Source organism: Heloderma suspectum, chromosome 2 (assembly GCF_057233095.1).
Source record: "Heloderma suspectum isolate Gila_16-S chromosome 2, 16-S_ref, whole genome shotgun sequence".
Lineage (NCBI taxonomy): Eukaryota > Metazoa > Chordata > Lepidosauria > Squamata > Helodermatidae > Heloderma > Heloderma suspectum.
The window spans coordinates 173,030,519-173,054,091 of NC_139459.1; the positions used below are offsets into that span (position 1 = coordinate 173,030,519).

General features: G+C 47.1%; 2 protein-coding genes across 7 annotated transcripts in view; both read left to right on the plus strand.

Moving 5' to 3' along the window:
* Window positions 1–707, plus strand: part of FAM120C (family with sequence similarity 120 member C) — a 49,094-nt gene extending 48,387 nt beyond the window's left edge. The window contains exon 18 of the transcript XR_014788028.1: window positions 90–707. The gene's annotated coding sequence lies outside the window, so the exon portion shown is untranslated. The remainder of the gene's footprint in view (window positions 1–89) is intronic.
* Window positions 708–10,642: 9,935 nt separating this feature from the next.
* PHF8 (PHD finger protein 8) overlaps window positions 10,643–23,573 on the plus strand; it is a 36,149-nt gene continuing 23,218 nt past the window's right edge. For 3 of the 6 annotated variants that reach the window (XM_084836122.1, XM_084836123.1, XM_084836124.1), the window contains exons 1-5: window positions 10,643–13,853; window positions 15,431–15,516; window positions 16,106–16,228; window positions 17,030–17,150; window positions 20,207–20,367. In XM_084836122.1, the coding sequence (XP_084692248.1) occupies window positions 13,756–13,853; window positions 15,431–15,516; window positions 16,106–16,228; window positions 17,030–17,150; window positions 20,207–20,367 (589 nt within the window). In that variant the 5' untranslated portion in view covers window positions 10,643–13,755. The remainder of the gene's footprint in view (window positions 13,854–15,430; window positions 15,517–16,105; window positions 16,229–17,029; window positions 17,151–20,206; window positions 20,368–23,573) is intronic. The other 3 variants (XM_084836125.1, XM_084836126.1, XM_084836127.1) reach the window with 1 other exon arrangement.

Below are 23,573 nucleotides of genomic sequence, written 5' to 3' on the forward strand. Positions count from 1 at the left end.
TTCACGGACGTTTGTGGGCTCTTTACATGACGCCGTGATCATCCAAGGCGTCTCCTGCACTAAATGCCCTTTGTTCCGTTTTTAAATAGATCGCAGATAATGAGCTATCAAATTACCCCGTTGTGTTTCGCCTGAGTTCCCTCTGTGAAAAGAGTAAAAGCGGCAAGAAGAGGAGCGAGATCAATGAAAGAGAGTGGAAGACTCAGCTACAGGGAGAAAGGGCGGGGTGGGTGGGGGAGCGCATGTAAAGGGATTTGTTGTGATCCTGCATTTAAAACAGAAGCAGAAAGCCTGTTTTTAAATGCAGAATTTTAGGCTGGTGTAGAAATGCCCTAGGATTCTGTGATTCCCCTGATTCTATGATTAAGGCATCAAAGAATTTTACTTGGAAGGGAATGACCCTGGATGGGACAAGCACTCTCTGAAAGTCAGCAAGGGTAGTGATTATATGTGGGGGGTTTATGGGCACCATAGACCTGCCCCAGTTCCCAAGACCCAGTGGAGGATTGCACCACTGGCATGCAAACTCCCATGTTGCCCTGAGAGGAGAAGAAACAGAATCAGCTTCTCCGAGATAAAGAGTTGTTTGTCTTTTTGTTATTTATTGCATAATTTTATTTATTTTATTGTTTTAATAATTTCATGTAAACTGCTTTGTGAGGTCAGTCTATAAAGCAATATATAAATACCTTTAATAAATCAATATCAAGACATTTATTTATTTATTTATTTATAATATTTATATACTGCTCCACATCAAAAGATTTTGGAGCGGTCAGTAACAAAGAATAAAACACCATATTAAAATAATTAAAACATTTTAAAGTAAACAAATTCTGAACATAAAAAACCATGGCTGGTCACTCAAGGAAAGCCTCTCGAAATAACAATGTCTTCAGGAGGTGCCGGAAGCAGCACTATGTTGCCGCCTGCCTGACCTCTGAAGGCAGGGAGTTCATGTGGAACCACCAGGGACATGCCCTCTGCTGACCTCAGTGACCAGGCAGATGGGTAAAGAAGAAGCCACTCTCTCAGGTATCCCGGTCCCAAGTTGTTTGGGGTTTGTACACTATTACTAATACCTTAAACGTGGCCCAATAGCCAGTGCAGTTCCCTCAGCAAAGGAGTTACATGCTGAAAAGGGGCAGCTCCTGACAACAGCTGAGCTGCTCATTCTGCACTAGCTCTAGCTTTCAGACCAGCCTTAAGGGCAGTCCCACATAGAGTGCATTGCAGTAATCCACTCTTGAGGTTACTAATGCCTGCACCACCATGGCTAAGCTGTTCCTGTCCAGGAGAGGCTGTAGCTGGCAAACCAGCCGAAGCTGGTAAAAGCTTTGTGTGAATGATGTCATGGTTAGTTTGGCCCTTAGAGTTAAATCAATTTTATTTTTATTTAAAACATTTCTTGGCTGCCTTTCAGGGCAGAAGCCCTCCCAAGGCAGCTTACAGCAATCAAATACATGAAAGCAGTTCAAATATTAAAAGCGATTTAAAAAATACAATAAATAGCAATAAAAACAACAATAAAACCAGCAACCACAACCACAACAGTAACAGCAACAGCAGCAATCATGTCAAGAGAAGGCCATGGTAAAATGTTTCAAGGCCTTCTTAAAAGCCTGCAATGATGGAGCATGGCAGACCGCCAATGGCAACTTGTTCCAAAAGTGTGGGGCCACTGCAGAGAAGGCCCTCTCACGTGCGGTCACCCACCTAACTGCTGTCATGGGTGGACAAATGAGGAGAGCCTCTTTTTCTGATCTTAAAGTGCAGGCAGGCTGATATGGGTGAATGCAGTCTTTCAAGTAACTTGGTCCCAAACCGTTTAAGGCTTTAAGATCAAAATGAGCACTTTAAATTGGGCTCAGAAACATACTGGTAACCAGATGGAGAGTTTCTGGAAGGCCATGTAGCTGCAATAAATCTGATGATTGTTTTTTCTCCCTAATGTAATCCCATGTTCCCTACCTGCCACTCTGTGAGATGGTGGAAATCATGGGACCTCGGTTCATAGAGTAGTGAGATGGGTGAGGGAGAAAATTACTGACCCCAAACTAGACTGAACAACCCCTCTAGTTGAGGGGACCTCAAATAGAGGACTGTCCTCTGACAGAGCTTCAAACAGAGGACTATCTTCAGTATAATAAGACATCTGGCCACTGTAGCCCTAGGCTCTGAACATAGTGTCTTTTGGTGCCAATGTGACCACAGATGCCTCTCTTGGTGTCCACCAGGCTCCCTGATTTTTGTTTTATTTCATAAGATTTTTAAAAATTAAAATGTGTGTGTGTGTGTTTAAACTGGGAGGCTTAATGTGACACCCTCCTCTGCCATCTTTATTTGGGTTCAAAAGAGTGGTTTTGTGTTTTGGAGCTTGGACCTCACCTCTGCCTTGGACTTAAGTTCTTGGAGAAGTTAGGGCGCAATCCTATGCAGATAGGTGGCCGCCTCCGAACTCGGAGGTGACCGCCTATCCAATGCAGAGCAGGAGAAGGACAGAGGGGATTGTTCCCTTCACGCTTCTCCTGCCCTGCATTTTCAGCTAGACAGCCAGTTGTGACTGTCTAGCCACAGGAGGGCAGAGCAGGGGAGGAGGCTGCCGTACGTCACACTGGATATGTCGTACAGGCATTTCTGCCCTCCCCGCCCCAGAATGCCCTCCGGGAATGCCCCATTTTGCCGCTCCGAGCTCCTCTTGCAAGCGTGAAGCATGAGGCTGTTCCGCGCTGCCTCCACGCTGCCACAAAACTAAGTGTTTTGTGACCGGACATGCCCACCATGGCAGCCATTTTATGAATGGACAAGGTACCCTTGTGGCAGTCATTCTGTGAGAGCGGTCATGACACTCTTTCAAAATCCGAGATGTGCCCAGTGAACCATAAGGATTGGGGACCACTGGTTTTTGCTGCTGCTTTTTCCTGGTCTTTTCTCAGCCTCCTCAGGACCTGTCTTTCCTGTCACTCTCTTTCCCTCATCCATTTCTTCAGACCTTTCTTTACCATCTCGGTCTCCCTTTTTCTCCTCAGAGCTTCCTTCCTCCTGTAGCCCTTCAGGGTCAAAAAGAGATTGAACTCTAGATATTTCCCCCTGGGGGCTACATATTACAAAGGTTTACACCACTTTTGTCCGGGGTGTATTATACCATTCAGGTCTCTGAATGATTCTGTGTACCCGGATCAAATTTGCTTAACAGCACCACTGTCACCTGGCTTTCTTGGAGCATGCCTGATTCTGCAAGGACCTGCCCAGACAATCGCTCCTCTGCCATTGTAGGCAGCAAGGCCCTGAAAAGGGGAAGAGCAGGCACACTGGCTGATCACACATCAAATGGAGTGTCAGAAGACTTCTTCATCTGTTCTTCCTCCAAGATGGCCCAGACCCATTATCTTGGGGGAAAACAAAAGCGGTTGGGGAAAGGTAATTAATGACCGTACAGCTTGCTGGCTACCTTGAGTATGTTCGGGGCCCCACGGCTCTGCGATCATCTGTCTGGAGTGCACCTGCTTTTTGCGTGATCCATGTGGCCAGATTCTGGTGGGTGCATGGGCCTCCTTGGCGCCAGGAGTTTGCACTAAGCTAGAGAAAGCTGAATACGTGTGGAAGGAGGATAGGGGCTTCTTTCTCTTTTGTGCTCAAAAGACACAATGCCTTGTGGCCCCTTAAAGACTCACAAATTTACTGTGGTGTAATCAGCTTCATGGACAGGGCTGCACTGAGCAGAAAGTTATTTTGTAAGATGTTGCTTTTCATGTAATGGGAGAAAAATGGCACTTGCTGACATAACGGTACGGGAACCCTGCCGATCTCTGTTGCATCTGATCCCCCTGGTGTAGCTTGCTTTTTGCCCCCATGTGCTTTCCCTCCTGCTGCCTCCTGTCCCCCCCCCCAAATCTAATGCCCTCCTCTCCCCTGTCCAAACATCCCTTTTTACAAATAGGGGTATCCTTAGGAGACAGGGCCCTTTAAAGACACACACACACACACACACACACACACACACACACACACACCTTTTAGATCCTGAGGCAGTTGCCTCAGACAGCTGATTTGGGGCATCATGAAAAAGCAGGAAATCATTCACCATTTATTTATTAGTTATTATTGTATTTTTACTGCCAGGGAAGGGGAGAGGTGCGTGTAGGAGTTTCTGCCTCAGGGGCCAAAACAGCTTGACCTGCTTTGAGTACTACTATGCAGTTTGACCGGGTGGGGGTGGAGGGAGGTGTAATTTCCTCCTCTGCCTCATCCAGTAAATTGTCTTTCGGCCAGCCTGTCGGTAGGAGAAGGTAACTGAGATTGTACACAAAATTATGTGGAGTAGGGAAACAACGGAGGGGGGGTGTACAGAGAGATCTGTGATGGGGAAACGTGTTCAGGATTACAGCAAACTTAATGTGTAATCCTAAACATGTTTACTTAGAAGTGTGTATAGGGTTGGAGATTTACTCCTTAAAGAGTTGCAACCTGCCTTATCCACCCTGAAGATAGTTCCAGTATACGGATCTAGAGAGAAACCTGGGAATGTATAGCTTTGGTCATTTAAAAAGCAAACAACCAAAAACAAAGATAGCCATGCTGGTCCCTGAGAAAAAAAACCTAAAATCCATAGTTCTGCAATTACGAATTTATTAGGAATGGTACTTTAAGAGTTGTATAATGATGAAACCTAATATTGAAGCATTAAGGGTGCAATCCTATGGGGATAGTCAGCTGCCTCCAAACTCGGAGGCCCCCAACTATCCAATGCAGGGTGGGTGGAGCACAGAGGGAATCTTCTCCTTTGCACTCCGGCCACCCTGCATTTGTGGCTAGATGGCCAATTTCAGCTGTCTGGCTGGGGCCCCTTGGACAGGGGGGAGGGGGGAGGCCGGACGACGCATAGGAAGCATTCTAACGGTGCTTCCACCTGTCAGGGTGGACACTGAGCCCATAGAATCCCAGAGTAGTTCTGATTCTGAGGAAGAGGAGTCGCTCCTGGGAGAGGAGCGCGCTCCTCTTTCCCAGGGCCAACAGCTGACGGAGATTCCTCCCACCAGCATTCCTAGCTTACATAGCAGTCCTGGGAGTGACAGAGCGCGGGAAGCAGACTTGATGGATGCGCGACGCCGATGCAGAGAGCAGCGTCAATAGGAGGGCGCAGAAAGGAGGCGTAGTGCCCGTTTGGCGCACAAACAACGACTGCGCCCAGAGGATCCAAGGGAAAAGGGGAGGGACTCTCCCTATTCCTTACGTTCAGGGGTCTGCCAGTAATTCCCTTTCAAACGGGGACCAACTGTTCCAACGTAGGGCACAGGTACTCTGCTGCTCATATCTAGTTGCTAACAGTAGAGTTGTTAAGTTGTAAAAGAGGAATAAAGCTTTGAAAAGAATCCATTTGTCTGTGTCTGGACTTGGCTACTGGATTAGACTGAGAGAGGCCTCGAAGAAGCCCTTGACACCACCATCCCCTCCCTGCCCCCAGGAACGCCCCCTTTTCAGCCACTCCGTGCTGCTCATCCGAGCGCAGAGCTGGGGACGAACCGTGCCACCTATGAGGGGGCGGTGGCGGGCCGGTTTTCTGGGAACCAAGCTTGGAGCACTGGCTCCGTGCTCAGTTCCCAAAAAATGAAAAAACCTATGGCTGTCTAGCGGCCATAGGATTACGCCCCAAGGTGTAGATGTTCAGATTTCAAGAAATTAGAACCCAAGAACTGTAAAAAAGAATGGAATCCCAGAAACTAAATAGAAAAAGTATTTGAAAGAAACTGAGAAGCCGTCTTTGGTGGTGGCTCTCTCTGCTTTTTTGCCTAGTCTGGAGACCAGGAGCAGCAAAGCACTGTTCTCCAGTCCAGAGGTCTCTGTACAGTGCTGTTGTGCCTGTTGGGTGGTTGGCGGGGGGGATTTTATCTGAAGTAAATTCTGCAATGTTTAATGGGTGTTACTCCCTATTCATTCTGCAACTTTGCAGTTTAAGGGTACTATTGTCTACAATACATTCCTGCACTCGCCCTTCCTAGTGTGCCATGTTTAGTTTGCTATTATTCGGTAAACATTTAAACTGTCTATGAGATGGCTAGATAGCATCACGGATGCAATGAATATGAACTTGAGCACGCTCCGGGAGAGAGCGCAGGACAGGAAGGCCTGGCGTGCTATGGTCCATGGGGTCACGAAGAGTCGGACACGACTGAACGACTGAACAACAACAACAACAAATGTATGGCTGTGAGAGCTGGACTATAAGGAAGGCTGAACGCCGAAGAATTGATGCTTTCGAACTGTGGTGCTGGAGAAGACTCTTACGAGTCCCCTGGACTGCAAGGAGGTCAAATCAGTCAATCCTAAAGGAAATCAACCCTGAGTGCTCATTGGAAGGACAGATACTGAAGCTGAAGCTCCAATATTTTGGCCACCTAATGCGAAGAGAAAACTCTCTGGAAAAGACCCTGATGCTGGGAAAGACTGAAGGCAAAAGGAGAAGGGGACGGCAGAGGATGAGATGGCTAGATAGCATCATGGATGCAATGAATATGAACTTGAGCACGCTCCGGGAGAGAGCGCAGGACAGGAAGGCCTGGTGTGCTATGGTCCATGGGGTCACGAAGAGTCGGACACGACTGAACGACTGAACAACAAAAACAGCTCGCGGGGGGGGGGGGGGTTGCCCTCACCAGCCACACTTGATGAACCCACAGTGTGGAGAACAGGAAACAGACATTTTCTTCCCATGCGTAGATTGGAGGGTACATCTTACACATTTCCTGGTAATCCACTATACTTTGAAAAATGGGTTTTTAACTCCCCCCTCTGAAACCATGGAAATGCCATGTCGTAATAAAAATGTATATCCGAGGAGGCATGTTCCAGTGACTCCTCTTTTCAGTGCCGTGATGTTCAGTTTGCAATTTATCTGTAAATGTTTAAGGTGCCAAACAGCTCTTTGCGGGTCCCAGGTACTCCATCCTCCTCATCGGGATCTGGGCCTAAAAGACCAAGGAAAAGCGTGGGTGCACGGAGGGTAAATTGTAAGCACGCACAATTTGGGACATTGCACAGTTCTGTCCTGAAAGCAAGCAAGCAAGAGATTAATTAGTTTGCCTTCTATAAAATTTATAGTAATTATTTCTAATTTTGTTAATATATTTGCATATGTAAAGTAGCATATGCAAATCTGTGCAATTTTAAGTCATATGGGCCTGTGGCCCGAATTAGGTACCTAGCACTGCCCATTCTCAGCAACTGGACATCCTCTTTGATGGTTCTTCTTGTAATTGGCCGCTATTGCTCTAACTCAGACTTCCCTATTCTGGTGCCCTCCATATGTGTTTGACTACAGCTTCCACCATCCCTAGTCAGCAAGGCCGTGGGCCATGCAGGCTGGGGAAGATGGGTGTTGTACTCATCCACCACCACAAGAAGACCCTCTGAGGCCACAGTTCTGGTTCCTGGTCCGCTAACATTCTGCACATCTGATGGCAAAGGAGGGCTGCATTTGTGACCCCAGCCAATGTGGATGTTAGAAAATTTCCAAAAGGAAAAACTGAATGATCATAACATTAATTTAAAGTTAAAGCCAGTCATTGTCCTTTTGGGGGTGGAGGGAATTGCATGATGTGCAGGTCCTGCTGAAGGTTGAACTGCCAGATTTCTTCCTCCTCCTCACCTTCCACAACGGTTAACAGTACAATCCTAGACATGTCTCCTCAAAGGTAAGTCAAAGGTAAGTCCCCTTGAGTTCAACAGGGCTTACTCCCAGGAAACTGCAGCCTTAGTAAAGTAAGGCCTGTGATGGGACACTGCCTTTCCCTGCCCCCAGGAGTGGCAGCCTGCCAAGCTCAGCAGGGCATGGAAACTCGCAACATAATTGCATCATATCATGCTCCTCCAGTCAATCCATGAGACTCCATGCACCTCACAGTCCAGGTGACACAGATATAAGGGCTGCTTCCTCCTCCTCCTCCCAAATTTAATGAAAGAGAAACCTGAGGCAAGTAATGACTCATTTACTGCCCTAAGCACACTTCAGGGTCAGGGGTTTTCACAGCAGCTGTGAAGCAAATCCACGCTGGCTTTCCAAGAGAAGTACAAGAGGGACAAATAGGAGTGGCAGAAGGGAGACCAATGGCTATATTAACAGTCTTTGGCTTTCTTCACACAGAGCTTTTATCCTGCGATTGAAATTGCTCCTTCATGGAAGCTTGCGGGCTCTTTACATGACGCCATGACCCTCCTGCACTAAATGCCCTTTGTCCCGTTTTTACATAGATCGCAGATAATGAGCTATCACATTACCCCGTTGTGTTCCGCTTGAGTTCCCTCCGTGAAAAGAGGAAAAGCGGCAAGAAGAGGAGCGGGATCCATGAAACATACGGAAGACTCAGATATGGGGAGGGGGAGGGGGGGAAATGGAGTGCATGTAAAGGGAGTCCTTGCAATCCTGCATTTAAAACGGAAGCAGAAAGCCCCGTTTCAAATGCAGGATTTTAGGCTGGTGTAGAGCTGCCCTTTGTTTCCTTCAGGCTACCTGCTCTCTCACTCAGGTGCTGTTCCAGGCAATAGTCGACATTCTAAAAAAATGGCCATGGACTAGATGCATGAACCACCAGCATCTATTGCGGTTTTGGAGATGTCATGCAAGTGTGTGCATTCCTATCAATTGCCAAACTGTTCATGTGTATCCAGTGGATTTGCTTGCACTGCTATGTGCAAACTACAGTTATGTAGCAACCATGAAAACAGATGTGGACTTTGCAGTTGAACTTGAGGACTCAGAAGATGACTGCAGTGGTGATATTAAAAGTAAAGATTAAATGTTAGTAGTTGTGAAATAACACTGTAACATTTGTAAATAAGAACATATGTATATTGAACAGTTGCTGAACTCATAAAACTACTAGATGTTTCTCTGCAATAACACATAGTTTACCTGTTATCCATACACTGGGTAAAATTACATGAAACGTGGGTACGCTCATATGTGTTTAACTATGGCATATCAAAATTAATGTCCTCAAGCTATGGCTTGTTGGAAAGGTAAAAGAATACCCTACAATTGTCTAATACCCTTTAGGTCAGGAAATGTGTCATATGGATCAGGAAATGTGTCATATGCAGTAAACTGTGTAAAAATGAGGGGAAATTTAACATTTTTCTTGATATATGGCTTGTACCACGAAAATGGTAATGGATAATTATTACAATTAGTTATTTGTAAGAGAATTCCTTAGCTTTCTAATGCAGTTTTAAAATTTTAAGTCGGACACTTGGTTCACATGTTACAGCTTAAATTAGAAAAGTTAGAAAAAGATAGCTTCAGCTATCTTGATGACATCATAAAAAGCTTAAGCAACCAGTCAGATAGGGCTATCACATGAAAATACAATCTAGAGACACAGACCTTTCAAAAAAACGTAATGAAGTTTTGCCACCTTACTTGATACTGATATTTTCAGCTCTTGACCCATGGACTAAGTGGGGAAATGTGCTGTGGACTTGATCGTATGCACCACTTTAAAACAAGCTGACTTCTTTAAAAAACGATTTATTTGTGTATTTTCAAACGTGTTTTTCCCTTTCAGTGCAATCCTAGATATGTCTACTCAGAAGTAAGTCCCATTGAGTTCAAGGGGCTCACTCTCAGGTAAGTGGGCATAAAACTGCAGACTTGGTTTCTATGCAGTGCATGTTTACTTGGAAGTAACTTCTGTGCCCAACAGGGATTACTTCCAGGTGAGGATACGTAGGATTGCAGCCTAAATGAACGATTAAATAGGACTCTGTGTGTGCTCAGGAGCATTTAGCTCAAGTGTCCAGAAAATTTGAAAACACGAGACTTAAGCCCTAGCCTCTTTAATTTTAGATGTACAGATAACAGACTAGCTAAAAGGATTTGGTGTTGTCCTTTCCGTGCTAGCAGCCGGATTCCACCATAAAAGAAGATAACATCTTCTTTAACATTGCATTAGGGTTGTTGAACGTGCCTTTCCCGTGCCCTTCTCAAGATGGCCGTTGCTGTTGTGGCAGTGGACAGGGGAGGCTGGCGATCGCGTTTCAATGCGAGCCCCTCTCAATATGGCGGCCCGCTCTCCCCATTACGTAGAAGCTGATTTTTCGCAATAACCCTTGGTTATTGGTTCGCAATATCGCAATAACCCTTGGTTATTCCAACCCTTGGTTGGAATCTTCCCACCGAGAGTTTTTAGCACATGAGCTACCACACATTCTGAAAGTCTGATAAAAACTGGAAGCTGTCTTGGCCACTATTCTTTAGGGACGCAGATCAGCGTGTAGTGGTGACAGTGCTGGACTGGGAGCCGGGAGATCCGGGTTCTAGTCCCCACTCGGCCATGGAAGCTCACTGGGTGACTTTGGGCCAGTCACAGACTCTCAGCCCAACCCACCTCACAAGGTTGTTGTTGCGAGGATAAAATGGAGAGGAGGAGAATGTAAGCCGCCTTGGGTTCCTTGCAAGAGGAAAAAAGGCGGGGTATAAATGCAATAAATAAATAAATAAATAAATAAATAAATAAATTGACCATCTAGAGTGGAAAACTAATTCAATTTCAAACCGGAAGTGCAATAAAGTTCAGTGCGTATATTACTCTTCCCTTTTGTTTCTCTATGACTCTTCCATGAAGGCGCCATCATATTATAGCGACAGCAAAGTTGGAGGACTTCACCGACAGAGCGCGCCGTTCTCCGCCCCTCCCGCGGATACGCTCTCCAATGTTTCGCTCGCACAAACTTTTATGACACTCCTAAGACGGATGGCGATTCCCGGGTGGCGTAGAGATACAAAGTGTAGAATAACTGCACCCCTGCTTTGGTAGCTCCGGCTTACACCGTGAGACGGAGGGGTAGGATCCGTGGAGGCTGGCTGCTCCGATTTCGGTGGGGCTGCAAATCCGTCCTGGGCTTCAGTCAGAACCAGCCAGAACTCTAAAGGAGCTATTCAAGGCGCTGAGCCCTAACCTCAAAATGGGTTCAGCACCTTGGGTAGCTCCTGTAGAGTTCTGGCTGGTTCTGACTGACACCCTGGGCGCATTCATTGCCCTACCAAGCTCAGAGCCGCCAGCCCGCACTGGGTAAAACACTGTCTGTGTGGAAACTGAACGGAGCCAGTGTCTGCGTTTAGCTGAGTGTCGGCCTTGGGCTGAGAGGTGGTAATTTAAACAAAGAATTTTGCTACCATCTGAACTGTGTTTTCTATGACACTTTTATTTATTTACTCTATTTAACAATTGTGATGGTTGTGCAAAAGGGAGTCTGTAGCCATTGTAAGATGTTCTTAAGTACATTAGTCGACCCATTGACAGGGTTGTCATAAACCCCTCTCTCAGCCTCCCGCTCTAGGAATAATAACACTGGGCTACGTTTCAGGGCTGTTATAATTTATTTACTTATTTAATCAATTTATAAACAGCTTGACCATACCTAAAAAGACATCTCGAAGCAAAACATAAAATACAATATGTCTCAGTTTAAAACGTTTAAAAGCAAAAGATAAGCATCCTCAATTAAAACATTAAAATCAGAGAGCTAGCGATCAACCCGGGCAGCACAGTCACAGAAGGGCTGGCTGAAAAGGCAGGTCTTTAACTGGCAACTGCCAAAGCTGGTGCCTTCCTCCTCCAGAAGGGAAGGGCATTCTACATCGTGAGAAAAGCCGGCTTCTGGGCTGCCACAAGATGGCAATCCAACCAGTGAGGCCTCATCCGATGATCTTAGTGCTCAAATGGGTGTATATCAGGGAAAGCCATCCTCTAGGTTATCTGGCCCCAAGTTGTTCAGGGCTGTTATATGCCAACAGCAGGACCTTGAACATGGCCTGGCAGCTAATAGGCAGCCAGTACAGTTGCTTCAATGCTGGTGTCACAGGTGCGTGGCCAGGCATCCCAGTCAGGATCCTGGCCTCCACATTCTGCACCAGCTTCCAGACCAAGCACAAGGGTAGCCCCACATAAAGCATATTACAGTAATCTAAACGTGAGGTTACCAATGCATGGACTACAGTGGCCAGATAACTCTGTGGAAACGGGTACATACATTTGAATAAATAAATAAATTTAAAAAAACACCTTATTGTGCACGCGCGCACACATCTTTGGCCCCATCTTCAAAAGTCCAGTATTAACAGTAGACTATTATAGGGTTGGTTCTCTCACTTCTCCTCGCCCTCCCAGTAATATGAACACTGAACTACCTTGCAGGGCTGATTTTACCCCCTCTCAGTTACAGCCTTCCCTTAGACTACAATATCATGTTAATAACCATGGAACTGTATGTGCATTTACAGGGGCAGGGCCATTTAAAACTTTTAAAAAACCCGAACAACCACAGATCACACTTTCACGTGAAATAAAACCTAAATTAGGCTGCAATCCTAAACACACTTTCTGGGGGGTAAGTCCCAATGAACACGGTGGGACTTCCGAGTAAACATGCATAGCATTGCACCCCCAGGGCGTGAACTCTTTGCTCCTTCCTGGGTTAGGCAACACCGCGCTGCAACCAAATCTCAGCCACTAAAAGCTCGGATTTCTCCATTGTTTCCGGTGTTGCAGCTGTCACTTTTGCTACGCAGGCGAGGGGGAAAAATGGCGTCAAAAGGAATCAAGTTATCTCGCCTTCACCCATTGAAACTGATTGTCAACTCCATCCTATCCTAAGCTCTGTTTGTATCTCTATGGTGGAGTTACCGCTTTAAGCCCCACCCCAAGATGGCTGCCTGAGTTCTCGCTAAAGGCGTCGCTTGCTTTTCGTTGTTCCCGCCACTCTCAAAATGGCTGCGTCGACGTCCCATACTGTGCCTCCCCTAAGATGGCCGCCGGCCCCTCCTCTCTTCTCTTCCTCTCCCTTCCCTTGTTTTGAATAAACTTTATTGAGGAGCTGAAGGAAAAGCAGGATCTTGGGCCTCGCTGAGGCCTTTTCAGGCGAAGAAAAGCTTACTGGAGCCGTTTTGCCCCGCGAAGGCCTCGATCCCCGCCCTGGAGTAGACCCTTCCGCCGGGGAGAAGGTGCCGGAACCTGGCGTGTGAATCAGCAGTGCCTCGCGTCCGCCTTCGGGCCTGCGACACGAAGGGAAGGGGGAATCTCTGCTCTAGAGCACGGGGAGCCCCCAGGACGAGACTCCCGGGAGGGAGCGGGAGCTTGGCTGGGAATCTGGGGAGTTGGGCGGCGGGCAGCACCGCCACAAGGCTGCCCTGGGAGAGCGGGCTGGCCGCGAGCCTCTTTGTCAGGCCGAAGGAAAAGCTGCGACGCTCCTCCGGGGAGAAACTGGGAGAGAGGAGAGGGAAGTTTGAGATTCCGCCACCTGCAAGGGTGGCGCCCCCGGACCCGGGGTGCGTATCCCGCGAAGATAAAGGGCTGCCCCTTAACCGCAGCGGGAGAGGGGGCGGCGAACTTCGGCGCGGCGGGGGGCTGCTTTTGCAGGGGTTGCCGCGCGCCTGGGAGGAGGGTTTCGAGGGTTCCAGGTTCTTGCGGGGAGCCTCTAAAACTTTAGGTCAAGACTGGCGGGCTGAGAGAGATCCCTGAGGTGGAAGCGGGCAAGGCGGACGTAACAAGGATCGGACAGCTGCGCTGTGCGTGGAAGTTGGTGTCCGAAAACCAGGGGGTGGGTGAAATGTTTCGCCCCCTGCCGTAGCTGGGGCGAGGCGGACCTTCCCTCCGGCCTCGGCATGATCGGCTTCTCCAACGCGCCATAGCGGACAGCTCGATGTCGTGCGGCTCCCGAGGGCCTTCCTTTGCTTGAACTTGGAGCAGCCCCGCTGCCGCCATGGCCTCCGTCCCCGTGTATTGTCTCTGTCGCCTGCCCTACGATGTCACCCGCTTCATGATCGAGTGTGACGTTTGCCAGGACTGGTTCCACGGCAGGTGCGAAGCCGAGCTGAGGGGGGATTGCCGCTGGGGGGGCGGGGGGCGGTAGCAGTTCTGAGTTGCCAGCTTGTTTCATTAAGTCCAGGGCATGCCTTCTCTTCGGGGTGCTAGTTTCAATTGGGGGGGGGGCTAGTCCGGTGTATGGGTAGAATATGTCAGTAACTCTCAAGGGATAATTTCCAGAGGGATCGCTGTGTTCGTCTGTTGCAGCAATAACAACAAAGTGTCTTGTGGCACCTTAAAGACTAACACATTTATTCATTTATTCCAGCCTATGCTTTTTGTGGGCACCGTCCTCTTCATCAGTTGCTATGATAAAGGCTTAGGTGGATCAGACTTGCCTCCTCTTTCCAAAAGTGTCCAGTCGGGTTTCTCTCGCAGCATTAGTTTTCCCCTCTTGCTTGTCCCCAGCGTCTGGTATATAGTGGCATACTGCTTCTGCACATGGAGGCTTGTGGATGGTTCCTAGGAATAGATTTGGGGGAACATGGCATTAATCCATAGGAATGTGAGTTCAGCAACAGACCTTGCCTGCATGCCTGCCAAACAATTTATGTGCCTTAAGCCTGCAGTGGGGAACCTGGGTGGCCCTCCAGATGTTGTTGGACTCCAACTCCCGTCAGCTTCAGGAGCAAGGCCAGTGGTCAGGGATGATGGGAATTGTAGTCCAATAGCATCTGGAGGGCCGCACGTTCCCCATCTCCGCCATAAACTCTGACAATGCCAATCACTTTGGGGTAGAGGCATGAAATAAGTATCTCCCCAAAAAAGGTGTTCAGCATTCTTGGAGCTGACCATGCCAACTGTTAACCGATGAGTAGGACCAAAAGTTAGGGAAGTAGAGTAGAAATAAAAGATTCAATGGGTCTATTTCCGTGGTGTGTTTCAGGCCCCACACAGCTTCCTTTTGTGTATGCATGGAGCACATTCATATGTCAAGGAACATATGAATGTAAAATGGCTTTATACTGTGCTAGGCCATTAGTTCCTCTAGCCAATATTGTTTCTTCCAGCTGGTAGTGACTGTGCAAAGCCTACTAAGCTATAGCCCCTGCCCTGTAGGACGTTTAAGTAGGCGAAGAAAGCTTCACTAATAGGTCAGAGGGTGGAACTGACAGATAATTGCTGGAAAAAAGAGTGATTCCCTTAGTGTTCTTCTTTTTAAGGCAAAAGTGTGACTGTTGGAATGTAAAAGTGTTTCTTTTTTAAGGGGCCTTTGGCTTTAATTCCAGCAAGTCACTAGGACGTGCTGGCTTAGAATATGAAGAACTGATTGGGTCAGAGAAAGAGGCCCATCTCACAGAGTGATGCATGTTGTGGTTCTCTGAGGTGTCAGGCAGATGCCTTTCCCAGCTCTCGTGCCTCTCCTTGAGCAGACAAAGTAGGCTTTGAGCAGTCAAAGTAGGTGCTCTGATTTCTGTGATTCAGAGTTAAAAGACGGGGTGGTCTGGGCCTTTGTGGGGCTGACAGCCAGACCCAGGTGGTTGTGGAAAGGACTTCTGGGTCTTGCTTCTTTGTGGCGATTGCTGTCTCTGTTTTGGAAAGATGCGTGACTGTCTTTCTGTCTCTTCAAGCTGTGTCGGAGTAGAAGAGGATGCGGCAGCTGACATTGACTTGTATCACTGCCCCAACTGCCAGCTTCTTCATGGACCATCTGTCAGTAAGTTATGATCCAGCTGTGACTTTTTTCCAATGGGATGAAGACATGACAATAGAAACAAGTGTGCTATTTGCTGTGTGGCTGCTTTCTTGTCACAAATCTGCTACGTTCAAATTCCTGTGAACAGGATCTTTTGGTGTTTTTTTTTTTTTTAAGTTCCTAGCCCTTACGGTTGAAGGGAGAAGCTTCATCAAGTGAAAGCACAGTCTGTCTACTAAATGATGTAAAAAAAGTTTGGCGAGAGATGCTGTTTCTTCACAGAGCTCCTCAAAGCTCCTCTTGGACTCCTATTCCAGTTCCCCTGCTTCTATATACTGCCCACCCATGCTACTCTGTTCTTACACTATTTTGCAATTAGCCACTATTCAACCCAGTGCTTCACGAGTAATAGGACTTTATATATTCTGGTCTAAAAGAATAATAATTCTGTGCCATGTCAATTCTGCATCCTGTATAAATTATTCAGATTGAGCAAATGCACATAATCTGCTTCAGTTTGCATAATCTGTTTGAATTACATCAAATGGTAGAAATGCAATCTGGTTATGCAGATTTGTTTCATCTGTTCACTTTTTTTTTTTTTTTACAGTTCTACATAGTGTATTCACTGCCAGAAGGTATTTGCTAGTCATGTGGAAGGGCAAGGAGCTATCCACCCCCAACTACCAGAAATCTTATTCAGTCATCCTTCTGGCTTCTGAAATTTCAATAGGTATTGACCACACACCTTCATGCATATGCTTTGCAGCCATAAGAACTAGAAGCTTGCTTTTTTAAAAATGAAGGCAGAGATTCTCGCAATGCTCAATTCAGGGCCCAATGCCACATTCTGTGCTTTCCCTGTGCTCCAGAACATTGTAACATATATGCATCCCTACTTCTAGTCCTAATAGCCCCCAGGCATGGCCAAATGTTCAGTATCAGCACACCTTGATTTTTAATCGCTGTGGGGTAAGGAGATTCCAGCACCGGTGCAGGGTTTTTCAAAGCTACTACCGCAGCAGTTATTTCATCTACCCAGCTGGTAAAGAAAAGGTACAGTGTGATAAGGTAGTGTACCTTAGATGTCCCTGATCTAGCCCTGTCTTCCCCCACCAGGAGCCCTCCAACTGTGTTGGGCTGCATCTCCCAGCACTCCTGATCATTGTCGATGCTGGCTGGGGTTGATGGGAATTGAAGTCCCAAACATTTGGAAGGAACCAGTTTGGGGAAAGCTGATCTAGCCAAAGAACCCTGAGTGCTGACCCAGACTCGTCTCACAAGGTCTCAGGAGGATTCCTTTCCCTGAGCTCCTTTAGGTAGAGATGCTGGTTGGCCTGTGTGCGTGAAATCTAGTATGTTTTCTAATACTACTATAGCCATTCTCTCCTTAGCACGGGTCCGCTCATGTGTTGGCCCACTGACTAAAGGTGTGTGCGTTTGTGTTGGCCTCTGTGTGTGCGTTTGTGTGTGTGTGTGTGTGTGTGTGTTGGGCCTCTAGTTTTTGATTCTCTTTCTTTTTTGTTTTGCTCAGTGAAACGGCGCCGGGGGAACCCAAAACAGCCTGACGCGTCTGCAAACAAAGAGGCTGGCAAGACAGTGAAGACTGGTAGTGGTCAGTTCATCAAGGAACTTCGCAGCAGGACGTTTCCCAGGTGAGGTCTTCTTTGAGGTTTTCTGAGTCACCTGGGAAAAAAGAAAGGCATTCCATAATCCATGTTGCAGGGTGGCCAGTCTGCAGGCAGAGCAAAACCTAAGGCACTCTTAGGCGAGACATTTTTACCCGGAGCTGGCCCCCTCAGGCACAAGCCCTCTGACTGGACCCTCGCTTCACTCAGCAACTGTGAGCAGGGTGGAATCGCTGAGCTGGTGCAGTCGTGACACCAGGGATCTTCTAACTGTGGTTAAGAGATTGGAAGCCCGCTATGGGCTCTCGTGCTCCCTCCCCTCAGCCCCTACCGAGAGCAAATTCCTTCTTCCCACTGTAACTGTGGGGGAGGTCAGCGCCTATGTTAACCATGGTTAAGGCTAGCCTGGTTCAGCATCCTCTAAAGCTGCCTTCATCACTGGCAGCTCAGATGCTAAAGAGGCTGGGTGGGGTGGGGGCTTAAAGGACAGAGCAGCTAACCATCTGTATTTTTGAGAAGAGCCATAGCCACTTCTGGAATGGTATGCATGACGTTATTGCCCAGTAAATGCGGCTGTTCCTTCAGCAGGATATTGCAACATGACTCCCTGCTTGGGGCAAAGCTGATGGCCCCCTGAAATTCATCATATTCCACTATAGAATGGGGGAAAGTGGGCAGCAGAGAGCCTGGCGGCTTTGGAATAAGGGGGTTGTCTGATGCTTGGAGTGACCTGAAGGAGAATGTTGGGCCATTTCCGGGACAAGGCAGAACACACACTTCCCACCACCCCAACTGCCTTTTTATTCCAATGCTTCCTCATCAAGAGTTTGCATTCTGGTTCCTTTCGTTGTTTGAATTCCCACCCCACAGTGTCCTGCTCTTAGTCTGTGATTACTTGACTTTAATAAGATAGAAAAAACAGGATTCCCTAGGATATTGTGGGGTGCAAGATGGACTCTTCTAACACAATAGACCTGCTCAAATAACAAAGATATTCATATCCTGTTTTAAAAATTATTATTAATGTATTAACAAATAATAATTAAAAGTCTGTTATCAATTAAAAAGCATCCAAGAAAAACAAGAGCTGCTATACTTCACAATTTAATCCTCATAAGACCATCTCAGGCTATTAATTTTATTTTATTTATTTAATTTCTGTACCACTCACTGCTGTTGTTGGTTTTAAGGTCGGCTTTTGTTGTGGCTTTTATCACTACTTTATTGTGATTATGTTCTTACTGTTTTTAATATTTTAACTGTTTTTATGTATTTTATTGCTGTGAGCAACCTTGGGAGGGCTTCTGCCCTGAAAGGTGACCAAGAAAATTTTTAAATAAATAAAACTAGCTTTGGCAGTTCACAAAACAAACGTAAACGTATAAAATACTATAACAAAGTAACACATAATATAAAAAGCGTAAGTTTAAAACAGACTAAAACCAAAGTAGGTACCAAAATAAAAGCCAGCAGTGGTGCAAAGACCTAAAAATGCGCTAATACCATTTTTTTAAACTGAAGGGCTTACCTGGTGCTGAAAAGACCACACTGTAGGCACCCAACAAGCCCCTCTAGGGAGCCACCACTGAAAAAGCTCTCTCCTTACCAGCCACCCACCTCATCTCATTTGCTGAGGGCACCCACAGAACAACCTTTGATAGTGATTTTAGGGTCCGGGTAGGTAATGGAGGGAGATGATCCTTCAGGCAACCTGCCCCAAAGCCACTTAGGGCTTTGTTAATGACCTGGACCATAGATTCACAGTGTATTCTCCCCGTTTTTCCACAGTTTAATGGGATGTTGGGTTGTTACTCAGTCGGTGGTTGAGTCTTGAGGAAGAAGGAGCTGATTCCCCCCCACCCCCAAAGATTTAGTAAGCACAACAGTGAAGAATAACGTGTTAGCTATTCATTGCATGAAGATGGGGGTTTATTTCTTAGGTGGTATTTTGGGGCTTCTCAGACCCACTACTCCTTCGTGATTAAGGCGTTTGTGAAAATGGGTTAAAGACCAACATCCCAGTTGAACTGTGTAAAAGCATGGAGTATACACAGTGGGTCCAGAGAACAGCTCATTAACAGCCTGAGACAGTCTTGTTTTTGTGTAAAACGCCCTTCTTTGTTATGGGAGTTGGTCTGCTATTTATTCTGTCTTTCCTTCAGCATTGGAACAGCTGTCTCTTGGGGGAATCTCTGTGCAGCTGCTCACCCCTCCTTCTGCCCCACCTTACAGGCAGCTGTACCGAGAGTCCCCAAAGCGATGGCCCAAGTGGGGGCTGTGAATGAAGAAAAAGAACTCAAAAGAAAAAGAAGCAGCCCCCCATACAATACATAGCAAGCCAATTCATATTGAATGCTGGATGTTAGTTTTATTGTATATGGTTTTTTATTTATCTTGTACACCACCCTGGAATCTCATGCGATGAGGGGTGGTATAGAAATGTTTTAAATGGATTGTATGTATGTATGTATTTATTTATTAAAATATTTCTGAACTGCCCTTCATTCCAGTGGATTCCAGGGCATAATAGGCATAAAAAGGAATAAAACAAAATACAAATAGAATAAAACAACTTCCCCATAACCATCACAAACCGAAAGGCAGGAAAAGACAGCAGGGGTACAGAACCTTAGGCCTGGAGGCCAAATCTGACCCCCCTGGAGTCCCAGTATAGCCCATTGATGTTCCCCAGATGGCCACATCATCAATTATTGGGGGCTTTCCTGGGCTTTCTGCAGTTTTCTCCATTCTAAAAGGTTGAAATGCCCCTCCTAAGGCCAAGTTACTAACAGTAAGAACTTTACGCTACAATACGTTGGTATTTTTGGCCCCACCCCTTTTGCCTTTGGCCCCACCCACCATTGGAATTTGGCCCTTGGGCTGAAAAAGTTCTGCACTCCTGCTATAAAGACTGCAAATATAATATTCAAGGAAGTGTGCATTATACAAGACTGGCATGTGGGCAGTGGCAGCAGGATGAGTCCCTGTTCTCTGCCAGATGTGCCCGAGAAGGGTTTATCCCCTTCTGCCAATGTGGGGCTAGGTTTGTGGCCTCGGCCTGACTCTCTCTCCTGCTTCCCCAGTGCGGATGAGGTGATCCTCAAGCCGAGCGGGGCCCAGCTGACGGTGGAGTTCCTGGAGGAGAACAGCTTCAGCGTGCCCATCCTTGTCCTGAAGAAGGATGGGCTAGGCATGACTCTTCCTCCGCCTTCATTCACCGTACGGGATGTGGAGCATTATGTGGGTGAGTGCCTGGGAGCTGGGGCTGGCCACCAGAGTGACCAAAGAGAGTCTCCAGCGTGGGTAGTTTAGCTGCAGGGCTGTGGTCGGGACTGGAGCCAGAAGTGGGAGCAGAAGCTCACCTGATCCGTAGGCAATACTGCCTTTTGCTTGCTGGACTGGTGTAGTTACTTCAAACTGTGTTTTGGGCATTTTTTATATATATATATATATATATACACATACATACATACATACATAGATATATAGATATACACATACATACATATATATATATACACACACACACACACACACACATACATATATATATATATATATATATATACACATACATACATACATATATATATATACACACACACACACACGCACAGAATATAATTATATTGGTTCTCCGTTCACACTTACGGATATACCCACTGACCTTGCCAGCCTACCCTTCCAACAACCTGTTTGGCCTGTGGAGTTGGCCAACAACACCGTTGCTCCCAACCATCTTCCACTGCTCCTCTACAAAGGTCTCCCTGACTTACAGTGGATCTGAGCTATGCGAGCCAGGAAGGGAGGCAGCCAGAGCAGAATTGGCTCCTTATTGACCCAAAGTCCGTCAGGCGCAGCCCCGAAGGATGAACGTGCTGCAATGGCATCATGGCAGCTACAGGCATGTCCTCCATTGGAACTGTGCTATGTACTTGGGGCTGTAACATTGGATGGAGGTGGGGCTCCCCCCCACTGCACCCTTTTCCAGAAGGATCTGTGCCCAAAGTCGCCTACAAAGCAATGAGCAAATCATTTCCAAATACATTCTCAAATACATTCTCAAAATGTTAGCGTAATAAGTGGACATAGCCTTCTCATTTCATTTTTTGCAGTTTTGGGTTGATGGTGGATGGCCCCACCAATGCCCATCCTCCTGTTTCTAGCTGTGGGGCTAATCTTCGTACCCATTGTGACCTTTGCCGCCTCCTTGCAGACCAGATTGCTTGTACTGCATTTGACTTACAGCAGGGGTGGGGAACCTCAGGCCAGTGGGCCAAATCTGGCCCTCCTGGGCTCCCCAGGCTGGCCCTCTGGGGTTCCCCAGATGGCCCCACTCCTTTCTCCTGACTGCAGATTGTTTGGTGGGTTCCTGGGTTTTGCAAGTTTTTTTCCCAGTCAAAAAGGTCGAACTGCCTCTCCTAAGGCTTTGTTACTGGCACTAAGAGCTTTACGGTGAAATATGCTGGTGTTTTTGGTGGTTTTGGCACTGCCCTTTCTGCCTTTGGTCCACCCCCTTTGCATTTGGTCCCACCCATCACTGGAGCGTGGTCCCCAGGGGCTTTTCTGAAACTGAATTTGGCTCTCAGGCTGAAAGAGGTTCAGCACCTCTGACTTGCAGAACTGGAGTCTGAGGTGTCAGAGGCTTCATCTTGTATTGTTGTTGTTCTCTATCTCGGTCCGTCTTTCCTGCTGGTACAGAGGTTGCGCCTGAGGTTCCGTGGGCTGCCACACCAGAGCTGGCCCTTGTCAGCTGAGACAGGGGGTGAGTCCTTCGGTGGCTTGGGTTGCCAACACAGTTTTGTTTGGGTCAAGCAGAGTCTCAGTGAGCCTTGCGTCACTCAGCCCTGCTCCAGGAGTATTCCCCAACCATTACAGCGCTGTCGCCAGCTTTCTCTTTTTCAGGAAGGTGGCTGAGAGGCTTTGGGCCCGTGGTTTTGAAATGGTGCTAAGAACCCTTGGGGCTCCGTGGAACTTTATCACCATTCCTCATTGAGGAGCTTAGTAGCGTGGGACAGGACCACTTGCCCTCCACTGTAGATCATTTTTGGCAAAGTGGAACACTAGAGGATTGTCAGGGGCCTTCTGTGGTGCTTCCTCAGGTGAGGCGGGGCAGTAATGAGGCCTAACAGGCCACAGCAGTGCCCTGCACAAATTGTGTATGTCCTAGAACATGCCACAGAACCTTCTGTGATGCAACGTGCAGTCCTCCCTGTGAGGACCTGAGGCCTTTCTGACCAACCCAGATCCTGCTTCGAGTCACCAGGTCAGGTGCTTTGGTCAGTGTCTCTCCTTACACTGCCACTTTTAGGCTGTCACCCACAACCCTCTGTTTGCGTATGGTGATGCTTCACCACTCTCACAATTACTGCCACCAATAACTCTTTCAGAGCTGCTTTCTTTCTTTTTGGTAGCACAGACCGAGCAGCCAGCACGTGGCGGTTATTCCACGAATCCCTTCCTAATCACAAAAAAGGAAACTGTCTTTTAAAATTGAAAACAAAGAAGGTTTATTTGGTACAACAGGATTAGACATAGGAACTGGGTTGGGATGAGGAAAAGATATCAGGGATGATAATTAAAATAAGTCAGCACTATAAACGACACAATATAACTCTTGCGTTTACCTCTATGTTCAAAAACCCCCTCACACTCCCTCTCACACTATCTAACACTCTCTCTAGCCCACAGACTATCTCACTAGATGTTCTCACTCTTATCTCCCAACCTCAACTCAGACGTCTCTAGCTGTGCCCAGTCTGCCTTCCTCCCAGACTGATCTGACTCCCTAGAAGCGCTCAGCCCACCTTTTTCTGCACAAGGTCTCCTCCAATCACACTGCATTCCATTCTCACTCAGCCACTCCCCCTTTCTTCCACTTGCCACTCTGCCAAACCCCTGCCTCACACTCACCTGTCGATCATTCCAGACCAGCCACCATACCCATATACAAACCTTTACTATGTACGTATTGTGCAGGTGGAATCGCCACACTCCCCATCTGCAATTTGAAGTGGTATGGTCCAAGGCACGCACACCCCCCGCCGCCGCCGCCGCCGCCCAGCACCATGTGATTCTGCTGCAGTTTTGGATTGGCTCTTACTGGGAACGACCACCAGTGTGGGGAGGAAGTTGCTGTCACCTTCCAGTGTGTGTTTTTGCTGCAGAGCATTTGTAGCTATTACCCTTGGTATTAGAATGAATGTTAGTGTGTATTTATTGAATTTCTTAGTCGCCTTTTTCTTTCAAAAGACCCAAGGCATAGCAAAATTATCAAAACATTCAAAATATAAACTAGCTGAAAACAATTTCCATTTAGAATTCCAAACCATAATAAAACAACTAAAACATCAGTGCAGACCATAATCAAAACCACTGATGCATAAAAAGCCCATTGCCTCCAAATGCTTGGGAGTAGAGGAGAGTCTTGACCTGGTGCAGAAAAGATGA